The following is a 14,505-nucleotide window of genomic DNA, read 5'->3' as shown; positions in this document are numbered from 1 at the left end:
AATCTATTATAAAGATCATTAAAAGCAGAATTTTCAGCGTCATAGATTATTCTTTTAGACTTCCTGCGAGTCATTTGATATTTTTCTCAGTTCTCTAAGTTTTTACAGTTAAACTATTTTTTCTAACATAACTTCTTATATTTTATCTTTCCTTGCTCATTATTATTCCACCACCAACTACTTTTATTTATAAAAATTTTTTCTTTTGATTCCCCAAGCACATATTTTGCTACTTGTTTAATAGTGTTTGTTACTTTATCCCACATAACATTTGCTTCTTTATGAACATCCCAAATTTTGAAATCTTAAATTTTACTCATAAAAAAAAATTTATTTATTTTTTTAGGTTCCCCCATCTAATTTTACAATGATAAGTCCTAGTATTTTTTATTTTACAACTCGTCATCTTAAAATCTAGAACTAATAAACGATGTTGGGTACTTAAATTCTCGCTTGAAATGACCTTACAATTTTTACAATCTCGACGATCTCTTCTTCTCCTAGAGCAGAGTCGAAAAGGAAGGAGGATAGAGGAAACCTTAGCTGAAGGAAGGTAACCTCGTCGTGTTGTGTTGAAGTAGGGCCAAACTTGAAGGAAGAAAGAAGGGGAGGCGACGGGGGCGGCTTGTGCTCATGCGGTTTCTTCAGGAGGAAGCTCAAGTCAGTGAATAGAAAACTGATCCAGCCATTAATAAGCTGAGAGTAGGTTTTAATTATTTAATTATTGAATTTAATAAATATTTATGTATGAAATATGGGTTCTTATTTATTAATGTTAGGAATTCAAAGGTGAACAAGTATCAAAATTGGATCTAGTAAAATTGATGATAGTAAAGGAAGATTAGGGTTCTATTTTTAAAAATATTTAATTTAAATTAATTATTTAAAATTAGTATTAACTGCAAAGGTTAAACTTGAAATTTAAGGATTTAAACTCCTAATTAAAATGACAAAATTAAAATTTTAATTATAATTAACTAAAACGCAATAAAATAATGTGAGTAAAATTTAAGAATATGAATAATATTTTATATTATAGACGTTAATTTGAAGGATGTGAAGGAAGTTAAGAGCAAGAAAATCGTCTAGGATTGAGAGGTGAGAACTTATATTTCTAAAATACGGTAGTATTTCTTATTTCTAAATGTATTTTCATTTCAATTTTATTACTTTATGTTATATATCATTGAGGTATATATTAGAATTGACTCTTCATATTGTTATAAATATAAAGCACGCATACTAGCACTTATGTATAAACAGTTTCATAATAATTTTCCTAAAAAGAGATTACATTACTATATAATATGTAGATTCCTATATAGGTGCATATATCAGTTTATTGTATGACCTATAGATCTAGTAAGAATGCATTTATTCATCAATAGTTAGAGATAAGGTGTTTGATAAGAAAAGAATGTATGATAGAAAGAATAAAGTAGTGTATATATGAATATTTGTATATGCATGCTAAGAGAAGTCACTCCCTTATGGTAAAATCAGGAGACACCAATGTACCCATTCACGTAGATGTTATCCTCCACCTCCGACAATTGTGATATTTAGATCTCTAATCGTTGTGTTAACGGGAGAATATCAGTCAAAGTTGAGTAGATACATTTCATCATCAGATAATCCTGTAAATTAAATCATGAATCGATGTGTCGATTGGATGATATCGGTCAAGGGTGTGTTAGATTATATGTTTTGAGAGTACTCCTAAGATGGATGTGAAATTAAGAGTATGAAAAAAAGTTAAGTAAATGTATATAAAAAATTTAGATTATTTCCATCGAGAAAATGTCATGAATAAATAAATTAGATTATTATATGATATTCTAGAATGAAATTTAAAAAATCAGCATCCATATTACCTTCTTTTTCTTGTGTTATTGTAGTTTAAAAGTGAGATTGCTATATTGCGTTATTCTAGATAACTCATTATGTTATTTTAATATTTTTTTAGGTTTTAACTTTTGAATAAAATAAATACTAAATGAGTTATTGTGTACAGAAGGCGAGACTAGCAACCAGAAAAGTAAAAAAAAATTATTTGTTAATTATTTAGTGGCTCTTTAAATTAATATTTGAATATTAAATTGTTAGTGATATAATTAGAATAATAGAAAGTCCCATCATTTGTCCACCCGTGATTAATTTCAAGCCCTTGGTTTGTTTGTGACACTTAGCTCGTTCCCCTTAAGGTTTTCATTAATATGTTCATATTTCATCTTCAAAGTATGACAATTTCTCTAAATGTGCCCCTTTTCCTTGAAATAGAAGCACACAATGACTTTGAATCTGCCATGAGACATACTTCTATTGAATGATGTAAATAATTTCTCATCAATTTGCTCCTCTCCAATTATATAAGCTAATTTTAGTATAATTGTATATCATTAATTGAGGATATGATTTAGAATGTATATAAGATGGAAATAATTCAGAAGAACATGTGAGACTCTCGTAATCAATTTTAAAGTTGATTTATTGCACATAAACCATAAAACACTATCCTCAACATTCTACTTAGCTCCCTAAAAATTCACACCAAGGTTTTATCTTCCACAATAATCAGCAAACCAAGAGGTTGCAAGGGTGTTAATCATTTGGTCAGTTGCATAAAAGGAGAAGGGGAACAAAGGAAATCAGGTGGCTTCTCAAGGATTTTTGCATTGCTACATGTACCCTTACTGTCAATCTTCTGAACCATTCAATCACTTTTGTTAACCAGCTTTAGACTTAACGTGCGGAAGATTGATTGTTGCTCTTCACACCAATAAAATGTGAAAAAAAATGAAGGGTTTGGCCCATTAGCATCCCATCACAACAATCAGCGGTCTCCTTTGTTAAACTGGTCTAAAATAGAGTTTCTCTATCCTCAAAATCATGGACAATAAAGGTGATATGGGTATCATCAATGCCGAGAACAACTCATACCAGCAGGCAACTGCTTTCTTCTTCTACCACATGGTATTTGACAACGGAGTATATCTATCTTTTTTTTCCATCTCATATGATGAAATGCAAACTCTAATTGTACCATTTTTAACCTTGCTAGAATATTTTAGCTTTGTGCAATCATAAATGTAGGTGGATCTCATTAAAATATATACACTGCATGTTACAGTGCATGTAATTTATATGCTGCAGCATTTTGATCAATCGTCTTTGTTATTACTCAAAATTATCATTATTATCCAAAAAACTTATATCAATATTTTTAGCGTAGAAAATTCTCAAATCCGAGTGATGGAAAGTCTAGAAGATCAAAAGCTTAGATGACAAACTCCAACCACCGGAAAAAAAAAAAAACTGTTGACTATTTTCACCATAGTAAGCTTCATCATCTTTGACAAAACAAAGCCACCACCTATTGCTCATGATGAGTGAGTGGACGAAAAGCAAGTGCTGGGAGTTATTCACGCATCTTATACATGAACATTGCCTTCAACATTCTCAGTGAAGTGACCCTAACATGTGTGATAAAGAGAAACAAACAAGTACAAGAAACCCTCTGTCAACAACAAGGATTATTTTCTGCACAATGAGAACATTAACGAGTTCGATTCAATCGCAAATCAGTTGGGTTCTATAAAAATCAACTTTGATGATAAAATTCTATGCCTTAAGTTTGCTTTTGTTGTTATCGTAAAATTAACATTGAGAGTAATGATTATTATGAAAATTATTAAATCTAATTTTTGTATATTAGAAAGCTTATATATTAAGAAGCTCGATAAAGTTAATCTAATTAGAGGAGAACTAATTACATGATATTTTCAATATCAGAATTATTCCTAATCTATAGAGATAGGAGTGTATATAAATACGTATTATATGTTTTCAATAGTGGAATGAGAAGAAAGAAAGCTTTCCAGTTGCATGGTATCAGAGCTTCGTCGGATCGTTCTTCGTCTTTGACATTAATATATGAGAATCCTTCGTCTTTGACTTTAATATATCAGAATCCTTCGTCTTTGACGCTAATATCTGGGAATCCTTCGTCTTCGGCTTGGGCTTCGTCTGTTTCGAGCAGCGTCGTTTGTGAGGACACTAATAGCTTTTTTTGGGTCCCGGTGCCTCTGCTCGAAGTATTATTGATATGCTAAAAAAATCAGCTCATTTATTGTCAATCAAACATATTCAATTAAAAGTTAGTCAAATTATATTAAAAGAAATTATCATATTGCATGTAATTCCAAAAGCTGTCGTTTCTAATAGAGATGGAAGATTCATATCCAGGTTATAGAAAGACATTCAACATGGCTTAGATACACATGTGCATCTTAGAACAACATTTCATCCACAAACCAATGGAATCAGAAAAGATAAATTAGGTATTTGAAGATTTGTTGAGGTCATGTCCTTGATTTTAGAAGCAAATGGGAAGATCACATCCTGAAGGTCGAATTCACCTACAAAAATAGCTATCAATCCAGTATCAAAATAGCTACTTATGAAGTATTCTATGAAAGGAAATGCAGAAATCAATTAAGTTGGGTTGAAGTGGGTGAATGTTAAATGTTAGGCCCTAAGTTTGTTGATAAAGCCGCAGAGAAAACCAAATTAATCTGAGAAAAATTGAAGATTGCATGTGACCGACAACATAAATATTATCACCCAAAGAACAAATTAGATGAATTTAAAGTTTGCGATTTTGTATTTTTAAAAGCCATCTCAATGAAAGGTACAGTCGGATTTAGTCTAGGAACCAAGTCGAGTCTCAGACATATCGGTCCTAAGAAGCTACTTGAGAAAAAAAGAATACAACAAAAATATATCTTCATGCTCAGATAGTTCAGAAATTTAGAGGACGGAATTTTATGAGGAGAGAGCTATAACACCAAATTTTGAGAAACTCAAACGGGTAAAGTTTTGAAAATTTTAAAATATAGCCCAAATTTCATGCCACTCAAAATTCGATCGAACTAATTTTACAAATTATGCATGTCGAATCGATCAATTTGATAGATAGCACTAGAACCAAGCATGAATTTTTAACGTATAAAAGGTATTAAGTATAAAAGGTATTAAATGATGAAGTTTAATTATCCTAAATTAATACCCTAATCTATATTATCTCTGTAGTAGCAGACGCTTGCATTGCGCTTAACTACACATGCGACGGTCTGATGGATTGACCAATTGGGTAATTAAGTGGAACCTACTTAAATCTAGCATTCCCCTTATTCCCTCTCCCGACACTTCGGATTCGCGAGTCTGGAGAGTTTTGTGACCCTGCACTATAGCTTAACAGGATTAAGTGCAAGCTGTTCGGCTAAGAGTCGAAACCCACAATTTGTGGTCTCTTTTATGATATTTCAGACATTCCTTTCCATCCTTACATTTCCATTTTGACATTTGCTACAAATTCGAGCATTCCACGTGTTCCCTATTGTTGTAGCTTTGTGGGAGCAGCAACGGATCTTCGAACCAAGAGCTAAGCTCTTTGGAAAGTCCATTTCAAGAGTTGAGAAAGGGTTGGGGAAAAGGAAGAAGAGGGAACCAAATAGAAAAGTATTGGTGAGACATATTTATGTCAAGGAGCCATTTTGAGATAAGTTAAAGCAAGAAAATCATATTTAGAATTAAATTAATATCTTAATTATGAATTTCATGAATGTTTAATGGATTATAAATTTCAGGTTGTTTGCGCTAGACGATGAGCTCAAGGTGAGCTTGGAGAAACTCATCGTCGGGTTGCTCCGTCAATTCTGGTGAAATAATTATATGTTAACTTAAGAAAATTAGCATAGTTCTCATGTGATTATGTATTTAACACTATTGCATCTAGAATTTCATGCATATTGTAAATGAATACCTGCAAAAATTGTATGAATGAAAACTTGATTTGCCATTTACGATGCCTATGATTTTATTATGTTATGAATGTAATGAACATGTTTATGAAATCATTGCTTACAGGTATTCAATTATAATGAATCATGCATATGACATTTGAAATGTCTATGAATAATGCTTGTTAAAAAAATTATGATTTAAAAAGTGTCATAAGTGATGTTATAAGTAATTTATTACATGAATACCTGCAAATACAGATGATAGAGAATGATGGGATTCCCGACTTTAGATATTCAGATATTCGGACAGAGAAGAAACTACAAGAAAGTTAGGATCAGATGGGGACAAAATGTAAGGAACTATTGATAACACGAGGCCATTGATAGCTTCTCTGTTGAGAGGGACTCAATCTTTATCAATAATTGATGTAGCCTTCAAACTGGGTGACAACTCATGACATGACATGAAAAAAATTGAGGCCTATACAATTACGAGAGACAATTTTATGATTAGACTGATGACTTTAAGATTATGTTTATGATTATACAAGAATCGATAAAATACATGTTTTATATAACAGTCATGATTCTCTACATTACATGCATTTTCTTTTACATGTTTTATATAATTATAGCATAATATGATATTTGTCGTTGACATGTACATGAGTTACATATGAACATGCACGTGGTTTCTTTTTAGTCTAGAAAATCTTATTTTATTCTTGAATATTTCGTTAAGTTTGTTATAGCTCACTCTACGTTATTGACTTCAAAAAAAGGTAAGAAGCACCGGGGTGAATATCAGGTGTGACATGTACCTTTTAAAGTTCATAGTTTTGGGAGATTGTACAAGTTTTTGGATACATATCGAGTATGCAATGAAATGTATTATGTTCTTTTACAGATATTTAGTTACTAATTCATAATTCAATGGGTCCTGATTCTACAAGTCAGGATGAATGTTAGTGAGAATTTAGTCTGATGAAGTCATCCTTTTCTATCGCACTGCAATTGACCTTAAGAAGGGAGGCTAAGTGAGTTGTGACATCAATAATCAATGCAGTGTAAAAGAAATTTTGAATTTCTCAATCTTACATTTTTCTCCACTAAAAAATCAAAAGTTTAATAAATGTTGAAGGAGCAATATATATATATTTATATAACCCAATCTCTAATACACATTTTTTTCTTGTCAACTCATGGGTCAGCAATAGGCCATCGACTATCTTGCAGTCACCTAACTCTGGACATCAACTTGGACGTCATTGGACTTGCCTCATCAAATAGCATGCTCTCCAAACTGTCAGAATTCAAAACCAGTCACACCCTCTAGCTCCATCACCGTCAAACTTGTCACGACCCGGATTAGAGATTGATATTAACCAAGATGGGAACAGAAGACTGAACGGTGAGTTACTTTTTTTCATATTTATTTTCAATAACTAATTATTGACAGATCAAAGAAACACTAATCAATTTAGACTAAAGCAGTAAAATTAAGTTTACCTCGTTACGTTCACGTCTTTTATGCACATTTTCTATTCTTTTGTTCATCTTTTATCAATTAAATTATCCTGAAAAAATAGTTTAAAAATAAGCATAAGCTAAATAAGTGAGTGAATACTCATACTTTTAAACTAAAGTAATACAAGTAAAAAGAAAATAATATACATGTTGGTTAAGCAAATAGTTTAAAAATAAGAGTAAGCTAAATAAGTGAGTGAATACTCATACTTTTAAACTAAAGTAATACAAGTAAAAAAATAATAATATACATGTTGGTTAAGCTTCTTGATAAATTAATATAAATAATTTACTGGTTATTCAATGAATCTTACTATATCAATATCATTTTATATAGGTACAACCGACACAGGAGCATCGTCTAAAGATTATATTAATCAACACATCAATATCAATATCATTTTTCATTTACATGCACGGGTACTTTAGTGTTCCTCCACTAATACCATAAAAGGTGACTCCGTCATACACAAACAAGCAATCAACATAAATATATTATTTATGTGTTCATCGCATTCAATTCAGCATACTATATAAAGCATACACCAATGCATGACAATAAATAACTATAAACATTCATACTAATATGATCGATAAAAAAAATAATATCTAAATCGGAATAAGGTATGTTTAAGTGTCATCAACTGTCAAATAGTTGAGAATAAATAAATTATTACTATAGATTAATAGTACGAGTACTCACATCGATTGCCGATTAATTTTCTATTTGATTTATATTAACATCAACTATTCTAAAATTGAAAACCTAATATAAACATGATAATCATTTTACTAAAAAATTAACTTAATTGATTATGTTACTGCAATTTAATATAATAACAACAACAAAGCCTTAATCCCACTATGTGGGGTCGGCTACATGAATCCTTTTTCTCCATTGCGCCCTATTTAGTGTCATATTTTCATTTAGTTCTAGTAAATTAAGATCATTTTTAATACAATAAGCCCAAGTCTTCCTAGGTCTACCTCTGCCTTTCTTAACACAAGTCGAATTTAAAACATCTACTCTCCTAATCGGATCATCTAATGGTCGACGTAAAAAATTGTTACTGCAATTTAATAATTTATAATATTTTAATAAGCTAAAAAATTTCATTGTTATATATATATATATATATAATATGTGTGTGTGTGTGTGTGTGTGTGTGTGTGTGTGTGTGCCCCACGTCCCGGCTCATTGATGCGGCCTCTGGCATAAATCCCTCGGGTTGGGGGATCAAATCCCGTGGCGCGGGCTCTTCGAATCAATAAAAGCGCACTTGAGTTTCGAACCAAATGGGGAAGCGTTATTTAGGACTCACCGAACCAAATATCGAAATAATCCAGAATTACTATTAATCCAGAATTGGGAAGGAATAAATTTCAAATAAAAAAAAATAACTCAAAACGTCAAAATAGCACCAAAGTTTGAAAGATGGATTAATTCTCATGAAAGGAAAAACAAAAAGTTCATTTCAGAGTTTCTTTAACTGCATTATAAAGTGATCCTGGGTTTTCTACGAATATTATGAATCAATATAGTCTTTGGAGTAAAAAAAAGAAAAATAAGATGATAAGTTCAGTAGTAAACAAATTAGGCAGTAATTACAATCAAGCATAAAGAACCAGCATAAATATTTAAATTTGCCAAAAGAAAAGTGAGGAAAATGCCACTAACATGAGTCCCATCATGGCCAGCTAATGGAGAATCATTAACACCGAATGTCATTGAAATCGTTGGCGGATCTAACTCAACAGTTGGCAATGCAGTCATCACCTAATGATTAATTTCAGAATTAATAATTAAGACAGGTAAGTAACCATGTAACCGTTATGAAGACAATGAAAAGTAAGAGATGCTTAAAAAACTCTTTGGGTTTTATGCCAGTTGGAAAGAAGAAAAATTTAAAAAGTAGGAAAAGAGAAATTAAAATATCACGTAACAAGCAATATATAAAAGTTTCAAATGTATTGCTCAGCCATAAATGATAATATTCAAATAGGCTACAGGACTTCCCAAAATATCAAGAAACTTATAACCAACTTTCAACAGCTGGTTAAACAAAGACCTTTTGGCCTAGAATGAAATGCAGATCATGAATGCTAAAGATGAAAACTATGACAGAGGATATTGAAAAGGAAATAGGTGTACTCGTGGACCTGCTGCGAGTGGGACCAGTTATAGTTTGGGGCATTTGCATACATAGCACTCAATTCCATGTATTTACAAATCTAACACCAGAACTTTACATTTTACATTTATACCACCTAAATATTTCATATCACATCAAAAATACCATTAAAAATTAAAATACATCTTTTCAAGCATAGGTAAGGCGGTTTGTAAGTGAAAATTGAAATTTTGGCTTAAATAGGTAAATACCAAGAATTGATATTTTCAAGCAGAAGTAAGGCAGTTTGTAAGTAACAATTGAAGTTTAGGCTTAAATATGTAAATACATAAGAATTGAGCCGTATGTAAGTAAATCTAGTTAATAAGATATCTTTTTCATATGACAGCTAAAAAGACTAACTTCAGTTCTTTACCAATTCATCATATGACATGATAAAAGCCCGTAAGTCCATGAATCCCAAGTTAAGCATAATGTGGCCTATTACAACCTATTATCCTACATTGGATAGTTGAACCTTACAATTTTAGAAAAAAAGAACATGAAGGAAGCATTAATCTACAATAACCCCCGTGGATTGGAGAGAGAGAGAGAGAGGGGGTGTTTTGGTCCACTCAAATACATGCATCAAGGGAGGAAGAGTCCATCTATCTATTTATAAAAATCAGGCCTCAGTGAAATGTTACTGTTTTTAAAAGTTTTATGATGTCATCATATGTAAATATACAGCTACATAGAAAAATCAAATTAACAAAATATCGTAGTGCAAGCAAACTCACTAATCCATCTCATATAATATGCATGCAAAGTGCATTATTAAATAAATCATACAGCCACAAAAAAAAGAAGAATATCTTTACCTCGGTGCTCGCCACTGTGTGACCAATTGACGGACTTGCAAGACCGGCAATTGAAATTATATCACCAGCCCAGGCACTGTCAATATTTACAACATTTGTGCCCTTCTTTTTCATAATTTTAGTTACCTGCAAGAATAGCATACAAAACAATTATTATATCACAACTTATGAGGTGACATGCTCATTAGCCATTATACCATTCAATTTTATAAAACGTAAAAGCATGAATTGCAGTGCTTATAAGGATATGGAATGCCAAGGATACAAGTCAGACCTAATACATTAATAAATAAGCATCCATCCATCCAAAAGCTTAAACTAATGGATAAGGCCAAAACTAAAATATTGAGAACTCAACTCGTGTATGTCAGATGTGTTACTGCTCTCCACTCTCAAGTGTGTCATATAGTTAGTCAGTTATTAAGGAAATATGACTTTAAATGACTTGCTATAGTATCAGTTAGCCAAATATCACCGTTGTTTCATTATTTAGAGAAATATGCCTAAAAATTTATTTCGAATCAAAATATCCCAGATATAATAAAATATAGGTCATAACCCTAGGATCAAAACATGTGAAATCTCGAATGAAATAATTACTTGAACATTTTTCTTCCCATCACCTTCTTTATCTTTGGTGATATCAAAGCTTGTAAAATCGGTATGCGGTAAAACTTCAAAGTAACACTCGACTTTCAAACCACCATCTGTTCAAGATTTCATATTTTGCCCATCCAAAAGTCAAAAGGGGAGGAGTTTTTTATTGTTTAGGCAAGGATTAGTTCGAGTAGATGTTAAAGATTAGTGATGGTATACTTTAGTTATTTAGATTTCAATGCATTCATCATCCGCAATTGTTGGTTGTAATAGAAAAGACTAGTGGAGAATCCAAAGTTCAAAAAACAAAAAGTACTAAATTAAAATAGAGTTTTCAAACCTTCTTTGCACTTTAAACCCTAAACCTCATTTGACATCATATTATCTATTACAACCATGTTTGAATCATATTCAAACTTTATATAGATCATATTCAAACTACACTCAAACTTATTTGAACCTTATTCAAATATTCCTTGAACCATATAAAAAGTTCAAAAAAGATTCCAGAATGATTAATTCAGGATTTAAAGTTGGATCAAGAAAATTCAAGTACAATTCAAACTTGATTCAAATAAGATACGAGTAAGATCAGACTAAGTTTCAAACATGTTTCAAATAAGTTTGAGTACAATAACAACAACAAATCTTTATCCCACTAAGTGGGGTCGACTACATGAATCCTTTTTCTCCATTGTGTCCTATTGATGCCATATTTTCATTTAATTCTAATATATTAAGATCATTTTTATACAACATACCCAAGTCTTTTTAGGTCTACCTCTACCTTTCAAATAAGTTTGAGTATGGTCCAAAAAAGTTTGAATATGATTTGAACACAATTCATGCTTGTTTATTTTGCTCACGTTATCTTATATGTAACTGATTTACTTGAAATGTCTTGCTATGCATACAAGTAATAACTATAATCATATCAAAAAACAGGCATTACATTGCCTGGATTATATACAGAACAAAAGGGTAAAAAATTATTAAACAGTTTAAGGCATTTGATCTTATAAGAGCTAAAAAATTCCCCTTAATGTAACTTTTCAAGGATCCTGAGTTGCAATTCTTAGGAGTAATAATTCATCAACTACTAATGAGAATGGTCGATGATGAGAAGAATTAAGGGATGCTGCCTAGTACTCAAGTTTGAACATAACATAAACTTTAGAGTCCTTGAATTTGTATCGACCATTGGGTTGGAATTTAGAGATTTTCAACTAAAGAGAAATTCAAAGTGATAAACAAAAGTACTAGGCCTATTGCTAACTTTTTATATTGGGATAATAATTTTAAAAATTCAAACTTGGAGAAAGCATTTACGTTGTGCCCTAAGAGGAATGACATATGAAGTTTAGGTTTATGTTATCTTATAGATGGTGCTCTACTCAACCATGATAATTACAATTTCATTTTTATCGAGATAATTTCCTTGATTAAAATAAAAAAATCATTCTCTTAAGACTTATGAAGCATACTATCGTGAGAGATAACTCCAAAATAATTAAATAAGAATATGGGACACTATAAAACCATCACCCTAAAAAAGAATATCCCAACCCAATAACCAAAACATAGTTACTGGATATGCCATACTACTTCAATGCTGAACTCATAAAGCCATCAATGGACAAAGCGGAAGAAAATGTACAAATTACCTTGAAGAGAGAGCACCCAATATGTAAAGTTTAAAAAACAACAAAAAGCACGGAGGAAAAAATTGTTCAACATTATTAAAGAATAAAAAGTTATAAGTTATACACAAAGTTTTGCATTTCAAGTGTTATTTTATGTTAATTATTATTAAAACTTGTCAATTTTTACTTTGAACTAATTTTTTTAGTTGACTATTAACTCTAGACAGGTGCAAAAAATTGATAAGAAGACATAATTTCAATTAGAACTGTTAAATAAGCGATCGCAAAAAAAATTGTAAATGAGTGTGATAGTCACATAGAGGAAAAAGAAGGAAAAAAAGCTGAAGAACAAACAGCTGCTGGAAAGTCCATGTCCTCCACCGATCAGTCGAAGTAGCGTATTGTTGCTAGCAAGTTAAAGAACAACCAACTAAAATCAAAGAATAATTAGCTGAGATTTGAACAAAAATTGGATGCTTTATGCAATTTAGTCGAGTATTGTACAAAGAGTGGCGAGTGGGGATGAGCAAAAAAGATGAAGTCCTTGCTGCTAAATGACCCATTCATGTGGAGATTTAAGATCAGGTAGATAAGAATGAGGATAGCATAGAAGCCCTTGCTACTAATTCTAACATTTATCCAAAGACAAATGCAGGAGGCAGATAATTTAGCCTATCACTTGCATATAGATGATGTGGTGAAAGGGGTACTAGTTAACTCATCTTTAGCTATTGTGCCAAGAGATGATATAAAAATATAATTTTTTAAGGAGAAAAAATAAAGAATAAGAAAATTTTGATTGAAGATTTCATGGATTCTTTGAGCAAGAGGCACAAGCCAATGAATCCATTGCAATTAATTTCCACTGTCTGATTGATGAAAAACAATGTCTTTCTTCAAAAGTTTGCTAGGCAAGATTGAAGATAACTCTAAAGAGAGGGAGATTGAAGCGAGAGATGGAAGCACAATGTGATTTCTACAATAAAATGCACTCATGGCATGACTAGATGGTAAGGTCAATATTCAATTAATCTTTTAATTCAATAATTTTTTACCATATAATTGTATTGTGTTTCCCAAAGCCAATTTAAAACTTTTTTAAACGCAAATAATTTATGTTAAAAATGAGGGGGCAGAAATGGCATTATTCAAAAACCTATGGATTAAGTACTGTTGTCTTAAATGAATTATTTGAATAATACCATAGAGCAATGATTTATATAAATAATTAGTTAAAGAGAAATGAATCTTTCAAGTGGCATGAAGTTATAGTTATATATGTTAGAAATGGAAAAAAGTTCTGAGGCATTAGGCTCAAATACAAATCTTAAATATTAGCCAATCAACTAAAACAAAATTTATTGTGTGTGTGTGTGCGCGCGCATGTGTGTGTGAGAGAGAGAGAGAGAGAGATTACAGTACCTTCAAAAAGCATGAGATTGAAGACTATCTGACACGGAATGTTTTGATCTTGATCTAGAAGCACGACGCAGGAGCATCAGTACTAGTGTTGTCCACATTATGTTCAAGCTCACTTTCTATGTTTTAGTTCTCTGTTTTTGTGTTTTTCTATTTGAATGACAAACTTGTAATAAGGGAGCCGTAGTATTTATAAATAGGAGTTGTTTTGTGTATAGTAGAGGGTTTTTTTTTTGCTTCATTTGAGATTTGTGAAGAGCTTTGCTCCCGTTTATGCTTCCCGAATGGGAACGATTCTGTACCCACAATGTTGAGTGGTGGCAATTATATCCCTCGGTTGTTAGTTGGGATATTCCAGGTCTCCTTCCTTCATCAATCATTCGGGTTATAATTTTTGTATCTCAATCAGTTTCGAGAATATTAAATTCTTGTAACTTGTATCTATTATTTTATTAGTGTCTCTTCGTTGAATTTCCTTTCCTATTTTCCTTGATTTCCATTTTTTTTATTTTCTATTCTTTAC

The 14,505-nt window shown here is 31.5% G+C and overlaps 1 protein-coding gene across 1 annotated transcript in view; it reads right to left on the bottom strand.

Moving 5' to 3' along the window:
• Positions 1 to 14,505, bottom strand: part of LOC110020535 (GTP-binding protein TypA/BipA homolog) — a 107,424-nt gene that overhangs the window by 68,876 nt on the left and 24,043 nt on the right. The window contains exons 7-8 of the mRNA XM_020718674.1: positions 10,324 to 10,449; positions 9,010 to 9,108 (exon numbers count right to left, since the gene is read on the bottom strand). Of these exons, the coding sequence (XP_020574333.1) occupies positions 9,010 to 9,108; positions 10,324 to 10,449 (225 nt within the window). The remainder of the gene's footprint in view (positions 1 to 9,009; positions 9,109 to 10,323; positions 10,450 to 14,505) is intronic.

Source organism: Phalaenopsis equestris, unplaced genomic scaffold, assembly GCF_001263595.1.
Source record: "Phalaenopsis equestris unplaced genomic scaffold, ASM126359v1 Scaffold000099, whole genome shotgun sequence".
Lineage (NCBI taxonomy): Eukaryota > Viridiplantae > Streptophyta > Magnoliopsida > Asparagales > Orchidaceae > Phalaenopsis > Phalaenopsis equestris.
The sequence above is the reverse complement of the archived record's forward strand: the minus strand, read 5'-3'. Positions and strand labels throughout refer to the sequence as shown.